Source organism: Sorex fumeus, unplaced genomic scaffold (genome assembly GCF_029834395.1).
Source record: "Sorex fumeus unplaced genomic scaffold, SorFum_2.1 ptg000036l, whole genome shotgun sequence".
NCBI classification, from domain to species: domain Eukaryota; kingdom Metazoa; phylum Chordata; class Mammalia; order Eulipotyphla; family Soricidae; genus Sorex; species Sorex fumeus.
This window is the reverse complement of record NW_026606093.1, coordinates 9,991,310-10,009,944: the sequence shown is the minus strand read 5'-3', so window position 1 is coordinate 10,009,944 and position 18,635 is coordinate 9,991,310. Positions and strand designations below refer to the sequence as shown.

At 40.7% G+C, this 18,635-nt stretch overlaps 1 protein-coding gene across 2 annotated transcripts in view; it reads left to right on the top strand.

Moving 5' to 3' along the window:
• Nucleotides 1–18,635, top strand: part of PUS7L (pseudouridine synthase 7 like) — a 43,723-nt gene that overhangs the window by 11,200 nt on the left and 13,888 nt on the right. For both annotated transcript variants that reach the window (XM_056117843.1, XM_056117844.1), the window contains 3 exons: nucleotides 6,260–6,419; nucleotides 10,525–10,717; nucleotides 17,467–17,565. In XM_056117843.1, coding sequence (XP_055973818.1) covers nucleotides 6,260–6,419; nucleotides 10,525–10,717; nucleotides 17,467–17,565 — 452 coding nt within the window. The remainder of the gene's footprint in view (nucleotides 1–6,259; nucleotides 6,420–10,524; nucleotides 10,718–17,466; nucleotides 17,566–18,635) is intronic.

The following is an 18,635-nucleotide window of genomic DNA, read 5'->3' as shown; positions in this document are numbered from 1 at the left end:
AGTCCCTTAGAAATCAATCCTTCAGCTTCTGTCAAGCTGTGTATAATTGCAACCTTGGCGACATCTCATGTTTCTCATGAGAAAGCTCTTTAATATTGAGAGATAAAGTATACATTATAAGCTTTGAAGGTTTAGGAAGTGTTAGACAGCATTAGATAAGCAACTCATGGCAATTAATCCTGGGCATGTGCAGATTATTATTAGCAAACTCGAACAATTACCTATCCAGATTTCTGTCCCATCTCTTCAGATTTCTCTGTGTATTTTCCTCTTGCCTGGTACTCTGCCTCCTGAATTAGAGCCCATTTAGCCTTCCTGAACTCCAGCCTCTGCCCTCTACTCAGCAGAAACACTGTGCTCCACCTATTTTCCAACTCCTGGTGCTATGGTCAATATACTACTTCTATATACGAAATATTTTGATTAATTGGGAGACTCCCAAAGTGTATAAAGGGGTCATTCCCTAAAATATTTTTTTTTTAATTTATTTATTGAATCACTGTGGGAAAGGTTACAAAGCTTTCAGGTTTATGTCTCAGTCATGCAAATAACAAACACATTTCCCTTTACCAATACTTATTTTTTCCCATGAAGAACCCCAATAAAACCCCACCCCCCACCCCTCCCCGTCCCTGTGAGGCAGATGAATTCTAGTTAACACTCTATCCGCTTTGATTAGATTGTTTCAATAAAAGATTCACCACTATTATTTAGAGTTTACCCCCCCCCCCCCAAATCAGACATGCTGAAAAAGCATTGTGAAGTGATTTGCTTTCTACAGCTGGGTTCAAGAATTAAATGTTGGTTTTGGATTTCTGCTATTTTACCTATTGACCCTGGAAGTATTTCTACTGAAAGTCAGATAGTTAAGAAATTGGTTTCTGTGTTCTGGAGTCGTGGCCGTGCTGGAGAGCCGCTCGCGGGGGGCAACTGGTGGCCTCGGTAGGGTGTGAAGGGCGGAGCGAAACGTCCCCCTTCCCATGAGGTTTTAGTCGCCCCCACACTCCCGGCTCATATCTGCTGTCCACAAGGCTCCCATGTGGCCGCCATCTTTCTTTCCAGAGAGGAGAGGGTGAATGGGGCAACACCCTTTCCCCTCCGGCAGACTTGATGGGCTGGATCAACGCATAGTCCATTCACTTTTCTGCTCCAAGCTGCTGGGTTCTGCATTAAGTCCTTGTGCTTCTGGGGCCATGGCCGTGCTGGAGAGCCGCTCGTGGGGGGCGACTGGTGACCTCGGTAGGGCGTGAAGGACGGACCGGAACGCCCCCCGACCCATGAGGTTTTAGTCACCCCCACTCCCCCGGCTCATGCCTGCTGTCCACAAGGCTCCCATGTGGCCGCCATCTTTCTTTCCAGAGAGGAGAGGGCGAATGGGGCAACACCCTTTCCCCTCCGGCAGACTTGATGGCCTGGATCAATGCATAGTCCGTTCACTTTTCTGCTCCAAGCTGCTGGGTTCTGCATTAAGTCCTTGTGCTTCTGGGGCCGTGGCTGTGCTGGAGAGCCGCTCGTGGGGGGCGACTGGTGACCTCGGTAGGGCGTGAAGGACGGACTGGAACGCCCCCCTTCCCATGAGGTTTTAGTCGCCCCCACACCCCCGGCTCATACCTGCTGTCCACAAGGCTCCCATGTGGCCGCCATCTTTCTTTCCAGAGGGAGGAGGGCGGAAGGGAGCAACACCCTTTCCCCTCTGGGCAGAAATGATTGCCTGGATTAACGCATAGTCCTTTCACTTTTCTGCTCCAAGCTGCTGGGTTCTGCATTAAGCCCTTGTGCTTCTGGGGCTGTGGCCGTGCTGGAGAGCCGCTCGTGGGGGGCAACTGGTGACCTCGGTAGGGCGTGAAGGACGGACCGGAACGCCCCCCTTCCCATGAGGTTTTAGTCGCCCCCACACCCCCGGCTCATACCTGCTGTCCACAAGGCTCCCATGTGGCCGCCATCCTTCTTTCCAGAGAAGAGAGGGCGAATGGGGCAACACCCTTTCCCCTCCGGCAGACTTGATGGCCTGGATTAACGCATAGTCCTTTCACTTTTCTGCTCTAAGCTGCTGGGTTCTGCATTAAGTCCTTGTGTTTCTGGGGCTGTGGCCGTGCTCCAAACTTAACTCTGACTTTCAGGGAGAAAGATTGGGTGGTTTACTTCTCATTGATCACTTTGTATATAGAGAGATGTCGCGTGGCGGCGTAAGCGGCCGCGCGGTTTTGAGAAAAAGTCCTTGTTCCCGCATACTCGAGCTGTGTTTGTAGAGGCTTCTGGTCACCGGGGTTCCATCTGGGGGAGGTGGGATGCGGCACCTACTCCATCTGGAACTTGCGGGTGAACTCGGCTCTTTTTGGAACCTGTTTTTTCTTTTTTTTTTTCCTCCGGGATCCCGCACCCTCCATGTGTTCTTTCTCTTATTCCCTAAAATATTTGGCCAACTGGAATAGATGGTTTAATGCTTGGGCTCAGTGGTGATAAAGGCCACCTGGGCCATACCTAGCAGTGCTCACAGGTAACTAGGACTATACCTAAGGCTAGTGGACAGAATTTGCCTCCTTGAATGCATATAAAACATGTGCTTCTGATCTCAAACTCTCTCCCTGGTCCCAGAAAACTACATTTTTCAAAAAGAATTTGCCTTTTGTTTTCTTTTGGATTATAGTTCTGTACTGTTCACTAATATATATAATATACATATATTTCAATATATGTATATATAATACATACATGTACATGTATGTTATATATAATATATGTATATTTTAAAAATATGTCATTACTGTCACTGTCACTGTCCTCCCGTTGTTCATCAATTTTCTCGAGCGGGCCCAGTAACGTCTCCATCATGAGACTTTGTTGTTACTGTGTTTGGCATATCGAATACGTCATGGGTAGCTTGCCAGGCTTTGCCGTGCAGGCGAGATACTCTTGGTAGCTTGCTGGGCTCTCAAGAGGGGCTGAGGAATTGAACTCAGATTGGCCATGTTGGCTGTGTGCAAGGCAGATGCCCTACTCGCTGTGCTATCGCTCCAGCCCAAAAATATATGTACATGTATATTTAAGAAATAGATGTTTTATATGTCTTGTCTAATTTTATGTTTACAAGGAAGTAAGATCTAGTACCAGTTGGTCCAACATGTCTAGGAGTGGAAATTTCTAAACCTGAATTTTAAAATTTCGCACAGTTGACTTTCTTCAAAAATAATTATGTTATTCTGGAACCTTAGGTCAATTTTTAGTTTTCTATATATTCCCATATATTCTTTAGTTTCTTCTGTGTTAAAGACAAATTTTTATCAATCAGGCCTTTTAAATTAGAATTACGTTTTATTCTCCTAATATTCTAAGTGCATAAGATTCACCAACACAAATATTAAGATCATGGATTTTATTTTCAAATATATCTTTCCTAAACTCCAAATCTTCATGGATGAGAACTGCTCAAGTGCTAAGACCAATCAGCAACAAAGTAATATAATATCAAACAATTTGAAAATTCCTTCTCATATGTCCTAGTGACTAGAGTAACAAGCCCAGATGGTCCGGGACAAAGTTTTCATATCCAGAACCCCAGTTATCAAGTGAGGCTTAAGTCTTTAAAGATTTTGTCTTAGTCCTCTTCCTTTAATGAAATACACATTGCTGCTTAATTTTTTTAAAGTTTGAAACTCCTAGTGTGGCTGCTGCAACACTTGATTGAATATTGCATTTCTTTAAGATATTTTTGTGACTTCATATAGCCCCAAAGATCTTGTTTTCTTGAGGGTCTAATAAACTTTTTTTTTCATATTATGTTATTTGATTCTCAAGCTTTTTGTTTGCAGGAATCCTGATCAATTCTATCTCATAAATTACCTTGAACTCTAATCAGTTTTTCTTCATATGTTTATGTAGCCTTCGAGCAATTAAAATTTTTTTGTGTTTGTCTCTTTTTTTTTTTTTATCATACTAGTGATGCTCAGGGCTTACTCCTGACTATACTCTGGGATTAGTCCTACACTTGCCTTCCTAGTCAAGGCAAGCACGCTAACTTCTATACTATTTCTCTGGTTCCAATTAAAACAGTTTTAAAATATGACTTTATTTTTAATGACAAATGTATTACTGTTAACATACTAACTTTTTTTGGTTTTGATTTGTTTTTTGGGCCATACCTGACAGTGCTTAGAGCTTCTGGCTCTGTTTCAGGATTACTCCTGGTGGTTCTTGGAAGACCGTGTACGTGCGGGGGTTTGAACCTGGTTATTCACGTGCAAGACACACATCCTGCCCACTCTATAATCTCTCTGGCCCTAACATACTACCTTTTAAATGAAAACAAGCAATATTTTCAACATTTTAAGCTGAAGATACTGAAAAGCATTAAAGATTTAAAAAATGTATACGTGTACATGATTTTAAAATTTCATTTTTGTAGAGATTAGAGGATAAAGAACACATAATTGTCATTTTTTAATAAAAAACTATTTCAAAGATTTTGAACTATGTAAGAATATATTTTGAACTTGTTTAGTTCTTCATTCTTAGGTTTCACACCCTTCTTCTGGCTGCGTCATGTTTATGTTTAATGTTCTTAGTGAATTCTTCAGAAAAGGCCCACAATTTCTGCTGTTAATTATTATAATTTCTTTAGTTCAGTTACTGTCACTGTCACTGTCCTCCTGTTGTTCATTGATTTGCTCGAGACCAGTTACGTCTCACAACAAATTGTGAGACTTGTTGTTACTGTCTTTGGGATATCGAATATGTCACGGGTATCTTGCCAGGCTTTGCCCTGCGGGTGGGATACTCTCAGTAGCTTGCTGGGCTCTCCAAGAGGGGCAGAGAAATCGAACCCATGTCAGTCAGTAGGCAGACACCCTACCCGCTGTGCTATCTCTCTCACCCACTCAGTTCAATAAAGTTATAAAATTATTGCAGTTGAACAAAGTATAACATAAAAATTTATTTAGAACTGGAAGATGGGTAAAAGATAGCATGATAAGACACTGAGTTCGATCTCCGGTACTGCTTGCCCCATCCCCACCCCCGCTGCCAGAAGTAGCCCTGGGTTCCCCTGAAGATGCAAAATTAGTTTTTAGGGTCACATAAGCAGGTTAGGTAGCACTACATTGATACTTGGACACATTGCTTGAGAGTCTCTTTCTGTAGCACAATTATTCTGCAAAGAAATAACTGAATTTTCATCATGATTTGAGTAGAGAGGGAAGTACTCAGAGGGAAGTTTGTTATATGTTGATACTGTAGTAGGGAGGACAGACATGAAGAGATATAGCACATTGTTTTGTGTCATGAAAATAGATAATGACACCTTGTGGAGTCATGCCAGATTACTTAATTCCTTCATAAGTCAAAATATATTTGAATATTTACTTGCGTACTAAACTGAGGATATAATGGCCATTAAAAAAAATCATCCCCATGTCTTGGGAGTTTTCAGCATTGAGATACTGGAAAAAAATTTTTTCTTTTCTTTTTTTAAAAGAAAATTAGGTACCATGACTTACAAAGTTTTCAATTTGGAAGTAGATACCTCAAAGCTTATTCCTTGGTCTGTGCTCAGGAGTTAGTCTTGGCGTTAACTACCATATGGGTCTGTGTACAAGGCAAAAGCCTTTATCTCTATCTCTCTGATCCCTACAGAGCTTTAAATAACAGTTCAGGTATTAAATATTCTCTCTCCTGACCCACAACTAGTGTCAATGTCCCCGCAGCAGTCACTCAAGGGACCATCATTTTCCTTTTTCTGCCTCCTGAGCAAACTAATTTTGTAAAATTTACTTATTAAAGTTTGGATTCATGCTTATGGTAGTGTTGACTCCTACAATTTTGGTGTACATATTCCTTCATCTCTAAATCGCCAAAATGCTCAAGACCCTGACCAGTGCCCATATTTTGTGGCCAGTCCACCTCCTCCAAACCTAGACTTTTTTTTTTTTTTGCTTTTTGGGTCACTCCTGGCAATGCACAGGGATTACTCCTGACTCTGCACTCAGGAATTACTCCTGGTCGTGCTCAGAAGACTATATGGGATGCTGGGAATCAAACCCGGATCGGTCACATGCAAGACAAACGCCCTACTCACTGTGCTATCACTCCAGCCCCAAACTTACACTATATTTAAGGAGGAACTTCTGCTGTTGAATTGTGAAGAATGGATAAAAGTTTGACAAGAACATATATTCAGAAATACTGATTCATTATACTATTTTGTTAGTTTGCTAATAATCGATATAGCTGTTTTTCTTGTAATCAAAAATTATTTTTGTTTTAGCATTTACCCTACGAAAGGAAAATCTGGAAATGTTTGAAGCAGTTGGTATTTTAGCTGTCAAACTTGGTGTGATTCCTTCAGATTTTAGTTATGCGGGCCTTAAAGACAAGAAAGCCATCACCTATCAAGCAATGGTTGTTAGAAAAGTAACTCCAGAGAGGTAATAAAATATTACTTTGTAAGAGAAAACTTTTCTTTCTTATTGCATCAAACAAATGATGTACGATTAAAAACTCGGAGTAACCCTAGGAACATATTAACATCACTGTCAATTTTAATTAAATATTTACTAAGCACACATTTTCTTTCATATAATCATTTTCTAAATAGATTTTAATAGAATTATGTCTTAAATTTACATTGAAAAATGAATTTAAAGCAGAATTTTGAGCAGTGGATTTTAATTCGGCTAAATCATTTTTTAAATGTTGTATTATATCAAATATGCTTTTATATGCAAGACCATGTTTTATAAATGTTTTCCTAATTGTGATAATACTTTTATATTTTTCATCATTATTTTTTACATTTGAAATCTCTGTTAAATGTAAAAGTATAAAAATGATATTCAAAGTCACTAGTAATTTTACAATTCAGAAAAGAGGATGATAGCATTGGGAGAGGTGAGGAAGGACTTTCCACATGGTGCTCTAGGGTCTTCGGGGTCATTCCTGGTGATTCTTGGCCAATGGAGCCATTCAATTGAATGTTAGGGTTCAAGGATATGGTGGTACACTAAGGCATTCTGATTTATTTCCCTTCAGATGTTTCAGACACTGCTATATATTGCATTTCACATAAAGGCATCTATATATACATGAAAATAATACTCTGAAATTTATATTTTATGAAAATTATTTCATGAATTATTTCAGAATGATGTCCATTATATAGACATTATATATTCTCCTAGTTTTGACAAAGAAATTTATTTCAGTTTTCCATTGTAAATAATGCTGTGTTTAATATTATTGCATTGCTAAGGGCTTACTCCTGGCTCTACACTCAGAAATCACTCCTGGCAGTGTAGGGGACACCAGAGATGGAACCTGGGTTACACATACAAGGCAAGCACCCTACCAAAATAAAGAAGATTTTAGAAATTAAAAGAAGCCAGAAACTAGTTTTAACTAGCACACAAAAAGTTGTTTCCATGGGGAGAGGATATTTTGATTTTTCTTATAGATATGACATGTTATGTTATCGGGCAGAACCTGGCAAGCTCCCAATGGCATATTCGATATGCCAAAACCAGTAACTATAAGAGGTCTCATTCCCCTGACCCTGAAAGGGCCTCCAGTCGTTGGGAAAGATGAATAAGGACAGGCTGCTAAAATCTCAGGGCTGTCACGAATAGAGACATTACTGGTGCCCACTCGAGTAAATCAATGAACAACGGGATGACAGTGATACAGTGATGACATGTCATTGTTTTTTATTTTGTCATTTAATTTATTTTGAATAAAAATAATTTTATTGAAAGAAGTTTGGAGAGCTCAGATGGAAGAGAAAGAGAAACATGCTAGGGAGAATACAGCCTTTGCCAGAGTTGGAAACAGCTCATTTTATTTTATTTTATTTTTATTGAATCACTATGAGATAAAGTTACAAAGTTTCTGTGATTGAGTTTCAGTCATAAAATAGTTGAACACCCACCCCTCCACCAGTGTACATTTCTATCACCAGTGTCCCCAATATCCCTCCCAGCACCCCCACCCCATCCTACCCCCTATCTCTGTGGCAGACAATTTCCTTCTTACTCTCACTCCACATTGGGGCATTATGGTTTGCAATACAGGTGGTGAGAGGCCATCATGTTTGGGTCTTTGTCTACTTTCAGCATGCATCTCCCTATCCCGAGCGATCCCTCCAACCATCATTGACTTAGTGATCCCTTCCCTTCTCTATTCCAACTATCTTCTCCCCCAGCTCATGAGGCAGGCTTCCAACTGTGGAGCAATCCTTCTGGCCCTTGTTTCTACTGTTCTTGGGAGTTAGTCTCAGACTATTTTATTTTATATTCCACAAATGAGTGCATTCTCTCTCTCTCTCTCTCTCTTTCTTTCTTTCTTTCTTTCTTTCTTTCTTTTCTTTTCTTTCTTTCTTTCTGACTCATTTCACTTAGCACAATACTTTCCATGTCCATCCACTTACAAACAAATTTCATGACTTTATCTTTTCTAACACCTGCATTGTATTCCATTATGTAGATGTACTTTAACCAGTCATCTGTTCTTGAGTGCTTGGGTTGTTTTCAGATTCTGCCTATTGTGAACAGTGATGTAATGAACATACAGGTGCAGATGTCATTTTTTAAAAAATTTTTATTAGTGAAACACCATGAGGTACAGTTGTAGACTTACAAATTTTTGTGCTTGGGTTTCGATTATACAATGATCAAATACCCTTCCCTCCACCAGTGCCCATTTTCCATCACCATGGATCCCAGTATACCTCCCACCCCCATTCCTCCCATCCCACCCTACCTTTGTGGCAGAGCATTCCCTTTTGTTCTCTCTCTCCTTTTGGCTGTTGTAGTCTGCAAAAGAGGCATTGAGTGGCAATCATGTTCGGTCCATAGTCTACTTTCAGCATGCATCTCCTCTCCTGGGAGAATCCTCCAAACACCCTTTATTTGGCGGTCCTTCTCTATCTGAGCTGCCTTTTCCCCTAGCATGCCTGGCTGGCCTCCAAGCCATGGAGTAAACCTCTTGGTACTTATCTCGGCTATTCTTGGGTATTAATCTCCTATTTTGTTACTTTATGTCCCCCAGATGAATGCAGTCTTTTTATGTCTGTCCCTCTATTTCTGCCTCATTTCACTTATTAGCATGATACTTTCCATGTAGTACCACTTGGATGTAAATTTCATGACTTCATCTTTTCTAACAGCTACATAGTACTCCATTGTGTAGATGTACCAAAGTTTCTTTAACCAGTCAGCAGATGTCATTTCTTTTGTGCTTTTTTGCACCCCCAGGATATATTCCCAGAAATGGTATTGCTGGATCATATGGAAGTTCAATTTCTAGTTTTTTTGAGGAATGCCAGTATTGTTTGCCAAAAAGGCTGGACCAGTCAGCATTCCCACCAACAATGAAAGAGAGTCCCTTTCTCCCCAAATCCACGCCAGCACTGGTCTTGTTCTTTTTGATGTATGCCAGTCTCTGGTTTAAGATATCTCATTGTTGTTTTGATTTGCATCTCCCTGAAGATTAGGGATGTAGAGCACTTTTTTTCATTTGCCTTTTGGCCATTTGTATTTCTTTTTTGAGGAAGTTTCTGTTCATTTCTTCACATTTTTTGATGGGGTTGGAGGTTTTTTCTTGTGCAGTTCCACTAATGTCATGTATGTCCTGGATATTAACCCCTTTTATGATGGGTATTGGGTAAATTATTTTTCCCATTCTGTGGGCTCTCTGCATTTTGGTCACTGGGAAACAGCTCATTTTAAGTAAAAGTAAAATTTCAGCAGATGCAGAAATCATAGAATACATTGAGAGAGACAAAATGTTAGACTGTTTCTATAAATACGAATGTGAAGAAAGGTTTACAGTTTTTACAAGACCTTAATTATACTAAAATAATTGAAAACTATCCTTTAGTTAGTTTGGGGGAAGTACTGAAAGCTTGAGTTAGAAAGTGTTCAGTGCATAATTTTAGGAAAATCCTCTGGCAATAACTTTTCATATTTACTATTGATAGGTGGGAAAGAGCAAAGTCAGGAAAAGAACAGTAAAAAGTTTCCATCACATGAATTAACAAGTCAGAATGTACAGAATGATAACATTAAAAATATGATTCTCTTCTCTTCGACCTCCTCCTCCTTCTCCTCCTCCTCCTCTTCCTCTTTCTCCTAATCCTCCTCTTACCCTTCCTCCTCTTCTTTCTCCTCCTCCTCCTTCTCTTGTCCTTTCCTGTTCCTCTCCTTGACCTTACTTTCAGCTCTGCACTCAGGGCTCACTCCTGGCAGGACTTGGAAACTATATGTCGTACAGAGGATCAAACCTGGGTTAGCTGCATGCAAGGCAAGTGCCTTATCTGCTGTACTATGGTGCTGTCCCCATGATCCAGTTCTTGAAATAATTCTGTTAATAATAAGAGTAGGTTTTTCGTACATAGTTGTTGTAATAACTTTCTTTTAAGCATTCCCCAATTTTTCCATTTTCCTATTCTAATTTAAGTGGTTACCTAACAAGTAGGCAACTGACCCTGGTATTAATTTTTAAATGTAAGATTTAACTGTGTCTCTTTATTACTTGTAGGTTTAAGAATATAGAAAAAGAAATTGAGAAGAAGAGAATGAATGTGTTTAACATTCGGTCTGTGGATGGTGCCCTTAGACTTGGTCAGCTCAAAGGAAATCACTTTGATATTGTCATCAGAAATTTAAGAAGCCAAATAAACGATTCTGTAGACTTGAGAGAAAGAATTTTGGAGGGCATAGAAAATGTTAAGGTATGATATTTAATATAGAGTGTTAAAGAAAAATCTTTGTAGTTTTCTCTCTTTAAATTGAAGAGGGAGGGGGTATGGTGCCAACAGCAGGTCAATCTGTACCTGTGAGGCGAGTGCATCAGCAGCCTCATGGCGCCTTCAGACTTCCAGATACCCCAAAATTGCTGCTGTGCCTTTGGCCAGACCCCAAAAACTTGGGGCAAAGTTTACCAAGCAAGTAAACGGCCAAAAGTTAGGTATGTGGGAGACATACCAACAAACCACCTCCAGCTCAGCTATATAATTGGAGGCAAGGCCTCTTTGGGTCCTGATTGAACTGCTTAATGGACATGATCCCAGAGACTCAGAAACAAATCTCAGAACCCAGTGGCTTTAGGTAGAAATGTGTCTGGTCTCTGCAGTAGGCTACCGGTGCTGGGCCAACCCAGGTGGGAATAGGTTTCGTGCCTTGACCTATTCCCCCTGGCGGCCCAGTGGCCGCCATCCGTCTGAAGCCATTGGATAGTCACATTTGGACCCCCAGTGACGAGACACACAGGGCCTCACGGGATGAGGGTGGAGCCGGGCTTGTCCTCCCCACCCCAACGAGACCCCAAGTCATCGCCCACGAATGGCCTCTCTGGCTCCTGATCAAGCTGCTTAACGGCCATGATCCCAGAGACTCAGAAACAAATCTCGAAACCCAGTGGCGTTTGGCAGAAATGCATCCGGACTCCACAGTACGTTACTGTCGCCGGGCCACCCTAGGGAGGAAAGGGTGTTGTCCCTCCGCCTGTTCCCTCTTGGCGACTTGGTGGCTGTCATCCTCCAGAGGCCATTGGACAGTCAGGCTTGGGCCTGCAGTGACGAAACTTGTTGGGTCTCACGGGATGGGGAGGGAAGTGGAGCCGGGTCTGTCCTCCCCACCCTAACGAGACCCCAAGTCATCGCCCACAAACGGCCTCTCTGGCTCCTCATCAAGCTGCTCAGTGGCCTTGATCCCAGAGACTCAGAAACAAATCTCGAAACCCAGCGGCTTTTGTCAGAAATGTGTCCGGACCCCGCAGTAGGTTACTGTCACCGGGCCACCCAAGGGGGGAATGGGTGCTGTCCCTCCGCCTGCTCCCTCTTGGCGACTTGGTGGCTGTCATCCTCCAGAGGCCATTGGACAGTCAGGCTTGGGCCTGCAGTGACGAAACTTGTTGGGTCTCACGGAATGGGGGGGGGGGAGGTGGAGCCGGGCCTGTCTTCCCCACCCCAATGAGACCCCAAGTCATCGCCCGCAAATGGCCTCTTTGGCTCCTCATAAAGCTGCTCAATGGCCATGATCCCAGAGACTCAGGAGCAGATCTTGAAACCCAGTGGCTTTTGGCAGAAATCCCTCCAGATTTAAGTGTTAAAATTTCGGAATTTCAAAACCACATGGCCCTACTGCAGCCACACGACATCATATGTTATACATAACCAGCAATAGAACACAAATTGTCTATTGTTGCCTTTTCAGCAGATCTGAGTGTTGGGGTAAAATCTCAAATAATGGTGGGTCTGGTGTCGAAATAGTGAATGTGATCAAAGTAGAGAGAGAGTAATGTGGAAATCATCTGCCCCACAGGCAGGGGGAGGGTGTGGGATGGGGGTATACAGGGATTTTTGGTGGTGGAGAATGGGCACTGGTGAAGGTATGGGTGTTTCATTGTATGACTGAGACTTAGACCCAAAAGCTTTGTAACTGCTCTCACAGTGATTCAATAAATAAAATTATAAAAAATGGAAAAAAAAAAATTGAAGAGGGAACTTTTTCTTTCATACCCTTTTTGTGAACAGTATAATTAATTTAGATGATAGTTAGGGTCATTGACTAAATGACCTAATTTTATTTTCTTAGTACAATTTTTATTAGAAAAATAGCATAATTTAAAAATATAATATATAGGGTTCTCCAGATCTGTGACTGAGGAAAAAAAGTTGTAAGAAGAGGGATTTCCTTTTTAGTATCTGCCATATAACATAGTAGAAATTTAAGTAAAGGAGTTAATTTTTAGGGGGAATTTTTTTGTTTCATAATATTTTCAGAAATCTTTAATAAATAGATTACATTGCTTTTCCAAATAATGTACAATATATTTTCAATCTAGTTTTGAATTTTTCAATGTTTGTAGATGATAAATAATATATTTTTGTATTATATTATTCAGTATATTTTAAAATGATGTTTGTCAGTCTTCTGAATATTACATATAATCAAAGCTTTTAGTCTCATTCTAGACAACAGATCAGCGAAATTTTTTTTGTACAGGGCTAGATAAATATTTTTGACTTAGAGTCTCTGTTCTGCCACTGTATTGCCATGTGTGGGAGTAGTTATAAGTGATATGCAAACATATGTGCATGGCCATATTTTGATACAACTGTTCACAAAAATAAGCATTGTTCCAGATTTGACTGTAGACTATTCGTCGTTTGCCAGCTCCTGGTCTAAATCTCAGAAGTCTATCTTCATTCCCAAGCCTATTAAATAAGAGAGTGGGTATATAATTTAGACATCAGTACTTTAAAAAAAAAACTCCCATAGTGATTTTTAATTACAGCTAATGTTGAGAAATACTGATCTAAATTTCTTATCAATAAAATGTTTTCTCACAATTCTTTGCCTCTACAGCAGAAAAGTGAACAGAAATGGGTTTTAATCAGCTTACCTGGCTAAAGTTTTATTTTTTTCCTCTGAAAACTTATTAAAATTGTACTACCCCTTAAAATAGGGTTGGGGCTTCTCTGAACTTAACATTTATTGCCTAGCTTTAATTTGGTGCTCACAGAAAAAATCCGTTGTCCATTATAAAATCCCCATTAGGAATAATCTGAGCTTTAGCTGACTTTAGTTCTAATAATATGGAAAAGAATTTGAGAAGTTCTGGAAAAAAAATGTCTTTGGAGTTTTGGTTTAGAGTTATAGCCATAGCTCTATACAACTTTTGATATTTTTATTCCTAATAATTTGAAAGTATACTTAGAATTCTTATAGTTATTTTGGGGCATTATTTTTAAAAATTTTAAATAATGAAACGTGATGAGTGACATTAAAGTAAAGGTAGTACTTATTCCTCTATAGTTTTTTTTAAAATATAAGAATATTGCTATTTATTCAGCCATTGATTAGGCTGATTGAATTGAGCATGAACTCCACCTTACTTTATTCCCCCTTTTTTATAATTTTATTTATTGAATCACTGTGAGAGCCGTTACGAAGCTTTCGGGTTTAAGACTTGGTCATAAAATTAAACACCCGTCCCTTCACCAGTACCCATGCTCCACCACTAAAAATCCCAATATACCACGCATCCCACACCCTCCCCCTACCTGTGGGGCAGATGATTTCCACATTACTCTCTCTCTACGTTGATTATATTCAATATTTCGACACCAGACCCACCATTATTATTTGGGATTTTACCCCAACACTCAGATCTGCTGAAAAGGCAACAGTAGACAATTTGTTTTCTATTGCTGGTTATGAATAACATATGATGTCGCGTGGCTGCAGTAGTGGCCACACAATTTTGGAATTTTGAAATTTTAACAGTTAAATCTGGAGGGATTTCTGCCCAAACTTGCTGGGTTCCAAGATTTGTTCCTGAGTCTCTTGGATCATGGCTGTTAAGCAGCTTGATCAGGAGCCAGAGAGACTGTTCGTGGGCGGCAATCAGGGTCTCACTGGGTCAAGGAGGAAAGGGCCGGCTCCACACCTATCCCATGAGGCCCTGCGTGTCTCGTCACTGCGGGCCCAACCTGACTGTCCAGTGGCCTCTGGAAGATGGCGGCCACTGAGCCAAGGGGGAGCAGGTGGAGGGACAACACCCTTTCCCCCCTGGGGTGGTCTGGTGCTGGTAACCCATTGCAGGGACCAGATGCATCTCTGCCAAAAGCCTCTGAGTCTCTGGGATAATGGCCATTGAGCAGTTCGATCAGGAACCAGAGAGGCCTTGCCTCCAATTATATAGCTTAGCCAGAGGTAGTTTGTGGGTGTGTCTCCCACATACTTAACTTTTGGCCATTTACTTTCTTGGTAAACTTTGCCCCAAGTTTTTGGGGTCTGGCCAAAGGCACAGCAGCAATTTTGGTGTATCTGGAAGTCTGAAGGCTCCATCAGGCTGCAGATGTAGTTGCTTCACAGGTACAGATCGACCTGCTGGCACCATACCTCCTACAGTTGGTTTTTGTGGATGAAACAAGGTCCAAGTGTCATTGTCCTTTTCGGGGGCAGGGGACACACCTTTTTGGGCTCTAGTGATATTCTTTGTTCTGTGTTTAAGAGTGACTCTTGGTGATGCTCAGGGAACCATTTGTGGTATTGGGACCAAACTGGGGTTAGTGACATGCAAGGCCAGCATTCAGTCCTCTTGGACTATCTCTTTGACCCGCAATGGAATCAAGAGCATTTTGTACCATCTGATAACAAAAACTTTCAGCATTTTGTGGATTTTTTATTTCTTTTGTGAGGGAGGAGGACTTGTTTGGGAGCCATACCCAGTGGTGCATGGGGCTTAGTCGTGGATCTGCACTCAGGGATCATTCCTGGAGGCCTGGGAAACTGTATGGGGTGCTGGGAATTGAACATGGATTAGCCTCTTCCATGGCAAACACCCTACCTGCTGTACTATCTTTCTGCCCCACCCCCCCGAAAGAAATGTTTTTAACATTTTTTATGAAATATTTTCAAAGTTTATTCTCAAAAATAATTGTTGACTAAATGTATATACTCATTGTATGAGTATGTAATTTTCTTTTGTTGTTCAAGAAACCATTCAGGTTTGGTATTTCCTTTGTGTGATCATATTTAACCACTGAGCATTATCTTTTAAAGATTATAATACAAATTTTTTTATTCCTGCTAAAGTGATGCCATGTCATTGTTTTTAGACCCAATTAAAAATCGACCTGTTACATATAAAGGGGCCAGAACTTGTTTGGTTTCAAAGGAAATCTCTTTCTTATTCCAAGCACTTTCTGATAACAGAAGAGTCTGACAGTCAGAAAGTACTAAGTATAGTAACCAATTCATCCTGTATTCTGTAGAACACCCACCACTGAATTTCACTTTAGTTAAAAGCTTGTATATTTTTAAGAAATTTTCAGTGATCTTTTTTTTTCTTTTTTTAGTTGTTTATTCTCTGTTTTTGTAATGATTTGTATTTCTCAGACCCTTCGCTTCTCATGTGTCTGTTGCTGAGTACATGATTATTTTATTAAAATAAATAAAAGAGAAAAGACTTAATGACCTCTTCTTATATAGTAATTATATTTGTCTTAGTTTGAGGGCCATACAAAGACTTTTTTTTTATTGAATTACCATGAGATACAATTACAAGGCTTTCATGTTTGAGTTACAGTCATACAGTCAAACACCCATGTTCGTTCTCGATCGAGTGATCAGGCAGGGATGCAGAGACAAGCAAGGCATGTGGGATGGTCAAGCACAGAGGGCTGCAGCTTGCTCAGGCTATTCAGCACTGTTCTGCAGCCTCCTTTTATCGTGAAATGAAACACAAAGGCATACATCATACATTGAATTGTCTGCATTCCTGTGTAAACATGATGTTCTCATACTTTCAAGGGCAGTGAATCATTGTCTAAGCAAAGCCCCGAGGACAAAGCAGCTGCAATCCTCCCTGCTGACCACCAGCCAGTCACACAGTTCCTAGGGTGTGGGCATCCTGACACAGCCCTGTTTGCAAGGCTATGTTTTGGGAACTTTCAGACTTTGGTATTTGTAGCCAACACATCCATCCCTCCACCAATTCGCATTCTCCACCACCAATGTTCCCAGTATTACCCTCTCCTTCCAACACTCCCCCTGCCTCTATGGCAGACAGTTTCCTTTACGTTCTCTCTCTACTTTTGGGCGTTATGGTTTTTGCAACATAGATACTGAGAGACTGTCACGTTTGGTCCTTTACCTACTTTCAGCACACATCTCCCGTCCCCAATGATTCCTCAAACCGTCATTGACTTAATCATCCCTTCTCTATTCCAGCTGTCATCTACCCAGCTTATGAGACAGGCTTCCAACATTGGGGCAATATTCCTGGCCCATGTATCTACTGTCCTGGGTGTCAGTCTCATGTTATTTTATATTCCACAAACGAATGCAGCCATTCTATGTCTGTCACTCTCTTTCTGACTCATTTCATTTAGCACGATACTCTCCATGACCATCCTCTTATTAGCAAATTTCATGACTTCATTTTTCCTAACAGCTTCATAGTATTCCATTGTGTAGGTGTACCAAAGTTTCTTTAACCAGTCTTAAACCTTGGGTTGTTTTCAGATTCTGGCTATTGTGAACAGTGCAGGTGCAGTTGTCATTTATACTGTGCTTTTTTTGTACCCTCAGGATATATTCCCAGAAGTGGTATTGTGGGGTCATATGGAAGCTCAATTTCTAATTTTTGAAGGAATGTCTATATATAACAAAAACTTTTAAACAAAATTATTGTATTTCTTATAGTTCTGGAGGCTGAAAATCCAAAATTAGGGTGAAAGCATAGTGTTTTTATAACTTTCTCACTTGGTGGAAAGAGAATGACTTAGTACTGTGACTGTTTCTTAATGCTTACAATAATTGTGCTGAGTGCTTCTAGTGATTAGGTATCATAACCCGGTTCTCTTTTAAATACCTGGAAATTGGGATTTCAGCAAATGAATTTGGGTTTCACATTGGCATATAGCCCACGATTATCTGCTTTTCACTAATTGATTTTATTTGTTCATAGGCTAAAGGGTTTGTGAATTACTACGGACCTCAGAGATTCGGGATGGGAAGGAAAGTTCATACCGACCAAATTGGATTGGCTTTGCTGAAGAGTGAAATGGTATGGAGCTTAAAATATATATATACATATATATATTTATAAAACCTTTTTTTGTGTCATTATACTACACAAGGCACATAATTCTCATATAGCCTCTGAAACTGGTGAGAAATGCCCCAGGCCTGAGTGCCAGATCGTAGACACTTGTGGGACATCTCAGAGGCTAAGTCCCACAGCTACAAGCTGTCTTGTGTTTCTTTGGTTGATGCAGTCCTCTCCTTTATATTCTTTAGGTCTCAACATTTACCCCATGCACCAAGGAAAACTGAATTTTTCTTAACTTGTAATCCTGTATCCTCTTGTACTTCCCATGTCAGGTTGTTTATTGTTTGTTTATGTTTTATTTTCAGTTTTGGGGCCGCGTTTTCTGGTGGTGCTCAGAAGTTAGTCCTGGCTCTGTGCTCAGGGATCACTTCAAGCCATGGTTTGGGTACCAATGTATTGTGACAGAAATCATGCTATCTCTTTGGCCTCCATATCAGGTTTATTATACTTCATTGGCGGTGCTTACTCAGTCTTTTCCAGTTAACAGTTACCATGTCTCTCTTGTGCAGAGCTATCTTGAATACTGTGTGATGTGCGTATTACATGCAGATGCTTATTAATATTTTTGAGTGAGTGAATACTGTGAAGATGTAGGGGAAGAATATGTTCAATGTTGGGGCTGGAGCAATAGCACAGTGGGTAGGGCATTTGCCTTGCACGCAGCCAACATGGCCGACACAGGTTCGATTCCCAGCATCCCATATGGTCCCCCGAGCACCGCCAGGAGCAATTCCTGAGTGCATGAGCCAGGAGTAACCCCTGAGCATCGCCAGGTGTGACCCAAAAAGCAAAAAAAAAAAAAAAAAAAAAAAAGAATATGTTCAGTGTCTTCTTTTAAGATCGTCCCTCTCTGAGGGCCCGGCAAGCTACCGAGAGTATTCGATATGCCAGACACAGTAACAACAAAGTCTCCAATGGAGACGTTACTGGGCCCGCTCGAGCAAATCGATGATCAACGGGAGGGCCTTTACTTACTTACTTACTTACTTACTTACTTATTTATTTTGAGTCTTAGGTTACAGCCA